The sequence below is a fragment of the Nanorana parkeri genome, unplaced genomic scaffold, assembly GCF_000935625.1.
Source record: "Nanorana parkeri isolate BGI_ZX_2015 unplaced genomic scaffold, ASM93562v1 scaffold124, whole genome shotgun sequence".
In the NCBI taxonomy this organism is placed as follows: domain Eukaryota; kingdom Metazoa; phylum Chordata; class Amphibia; order Anura; family Dicroglossidae; genus Nanorana; species Nanorana parkeri.
The window spans coordinates 2,015,010-2,018,179 of NW_017306392.1; the positions used below are offsets into that span (position 1 = coordinate 2,015,010).

General features: G+C 37.3%; 1 protein-coding gene across 1 annotated transcript in view; it reads right to left on the minus strand.

Annotated features, from left to right (window-relative positions):
- Nucleotides 1-2,551, minus strand: part of DMP1 (dentin matrix acidic phosphoprotein 1) — an 8,592-nt gene extending 6,041 nt beyond the window's left edge. Inside the window, exons 1-2 of the mRNA XM_018553554.1 lie at nucleotides 2,498-2,551; nucleotides 2,372-2,410 (exon numbers count right to left, since the gene is read on the minus strand). Of these exons, the coding sequence (XP_018409056.1) occupies nucleotides 2,372-2,410; nucleotides 2,498-2,551 (93 nt within the window). The remainder of the gene's footprint in view (nucleotides 1-2,371; nucleotides 2,411-2,497) is intronic.
- Between the last annotated feature and the right edge of the window lie 619 nt (nucleotides 2,552-3,170).

Here is a 3,170-nt window from a genome sequence, read left to right on the forward strand (position 1 = left end):
TTTTTTTATATTTTTCTTACAATTTTTTACTTTTATTTATTACTTTATTTTTTAATAATGTAATTATTATTACTTATTATTTTTACTTTTATTTATGTAATCATTTTTTTATCAAATTTTTTTCACCTAACTTTATTGCTATCACACAGGAGCTAACAAGTCACTGTGTGATAGCATTTGGAGGTGACAGGTTCTCTTTATTGAACCTGTCACCTCCAATACAGGAGTTCTAGCACAGCACTGTGCTGGAACTCTTGTGACAGGTGAGAGAGGAGGAGCACAGCTCTCCCCTCTCACTGTCTACACTAAGGGCAGGGTTACTTTCAACCCTGCCGCTCTGCTTACCGCTCTCCATACTGAAGACGGCGGCAAGGACAGAGCCAGGAGCCGGAGCCGGGAGAACGCAGCATGGAGAGAGGTAAGTGCAGGGGAGGGAGGCGTGAGGCGGGGGGACGGCCCGGCAGTCTAATTACAAGTGTTCTCGCCGAGATGTGATTTCTCCTATTCTACATTTAGTTGCTAAAAATCATAAAGATGCACAATTATGCTTTTTTGCTTGTTTGGATATTAAATTAGTAAAGTGAGCAAATATTTAAAGTGCAGGCAGTTAAGGGTGCTTGCACATGCCTTCACAAGTTTAAAATAGGTATATAGGACACCAGTAATCAAATCTTTAAGCTTCAACACTTTCACTTCTATGTGCCTGGACTTCAATCGTCTTCTCACTTTGCAAAGTTTTTTTTAAATTCAGACAGTTTTACATTTAGACTACATTTAAGGGAAATATTTCCAATTGTGCCCATGCAAAACTGTAAATATACGGTACAATCCTAAATTATTATAACTGTTTATGTAAAACTAAATAAGAGGTTAAATATAAACTTTTTATACATAAGTATGCACAATTATAAGTAATTAAAGTGTATCTCATACCAAGACATTTAGTTTTAAATAGAGTGGGAAAGCATTAGGACATCTATCAGTTTATTATTGTTGCTTCTTTCCCATTTGAGGAGATACACTCCCTCCATTTGTCTGCTGAATGACCAGTGTCACCAGGACTAAAAGAAATGGAGAATCCATAATTTTAAGTTGTCACCAGAGGTGAGAGGAAGATTTCTATTGGGGACACTTGTTCTGGGTACTACTCTCGAGGACAGGATTTCCCTTTACTTTAAAGTAGGGATGCACCGATACCAAGTACTGTACTCGGTACAAGTACAAGTACAGATACTTTTCCAGTATATCTGTACTTCAAAAGTTAGGAGGCAGCTGCCATTTGTAAGGAGCACACGGAGCTCCTGGGATTTTTACATCTCTGTTTTAATGTATGATTTTGTTTTTATAAATATAAATAAAGGGATGCACTGATACCAGTTTTACAAGTACAAGTACTGATACTTGCCCAAGTACTTACAAATACAAGTACTGATAAATTGTTGTTTATTGTCATGTGACAGTTTTTCTAAAACAATACCGACTAATGATTTCAGGACAATGGTGGAGCGCCAGAGCCAGGACCCAGCTGCACCCGCAGCAACCCTGGTAGTTCTCATGAAAAAAACAAGTATAGGCACTGGAATCTGAAAAGTATCGGTGCATCCCTACTATAAAGAGATTTCCTCTCATATGTCACTGAGAACTTAACACTTCCAGGAGAGTCGATTTCTTGGGTCCCCCACAGTGCTCTGTGGTTTCTTCTGCGGATCTCCACGTCTCTTCAGGGCATAGTAGTAAAGTTAAGGGCAGAGGCAGGAACCAGTGAGAGCTATAGGGGACCAAGGAGACCAACAATCCCAGAAATATTAATTTCCAGCAGGCTTCAGGCAATGATTTCTCTGGATCAGAGCTGTAATTGGCAGCATGGGCAGCAGGAAAGGTATTAATTTTCCTTTATTTTACAGGTAAGATGGCTATTGGTATGTTTTTTTATTGCAGCTGGGCCACTTTAATTCTGAATATTGAGATTATTGCATGTATCCAGTAAAGTTTGTTAAAGTACAATAAATGTATATTTTGCCTTATGATGCTAAGGTCTCAGAAATCACACAACAATTTCCTCCACACATAACACAAAACAAAGGGTGAAGCTTGTCAGGTGGACACAACATGAAACAAACTGTGGAATGTGTCAAAAGGGTTTCATCTAGGTGTGTCAAGAGCAGGACTGCATAAAGTCATAACCATAATCATTACCATCAGTTAAGGTAATGATTCCTGAAAAAGTCAGTGACCAAGTAGACTTAAATGGGTTATAATGGGCACTGGCAAGGGATGAGAAGTTGGAAATAAGGAATAGCAAATTTTATGTGTTGACAAGCAGAAATAAATCCCCAAACAAAATTTTGTAGTGTTTCGAATGTTAACTCACCTCCACATTCTGTGAGCTGTCAGATTGAGAGTCAGGAACCTGTACAAAAATATTTTGGTTAAGTACAGTTTGTGCAGAAAGATTATAGATATACCTATTTCTATTTTATTTATAAATTCAACTTACAGGATAGCCTAAGACCAGGCTAATAAGGCAAACACATAAAAGGATATTCTTCATTGATGTGTGATGTGCCTAAAAAGAAATAGAATAGTACAGATTTTTAGTGTTTGTTGTGATATGCAAAGCAATTGATTGCATCACCTGATAATTAAAATGCGTCATTTTAACTTCTTTTTTGTAAATTCTTTATTTAGTTAAGTTTTTCTTTTTAGGTTACACAAAACAAAACATTAGCGATACAGATGTATACTGTCATTTTAACTTCTAGTGTAAATGAGAAGATCCAGCCCGTGGATGGACACAACCATCAACTTATTGGATGTTTCAAATATGTGGTTATTTGCAGGATGGAAGAAGCAATTTTACTATGACTATAAATGGTAAATGGGGACAACTGCAAAGGTTTTCAATATATGACTATAAGAGGAGACTGTAGGAATAATTTTTGGTGGTGCTTGTATTATCAAAAATGGCTTTTTCGTAATGTGCCAGCTACAGTAATTCCAGAAGTACAGCCCCTGTCAATATTCTGTATGTCTTGTGTGGTGAACAGGCATGGGGTACATAACTGCCAAACTCTATTTCCCACCATCCAAAAATCTAGCTGTTATTGTACCCCCACTAAACAGAAAGCTGCTTTGTTAAATTGCCATTATTAGGAAAAGCCTAATGTGTT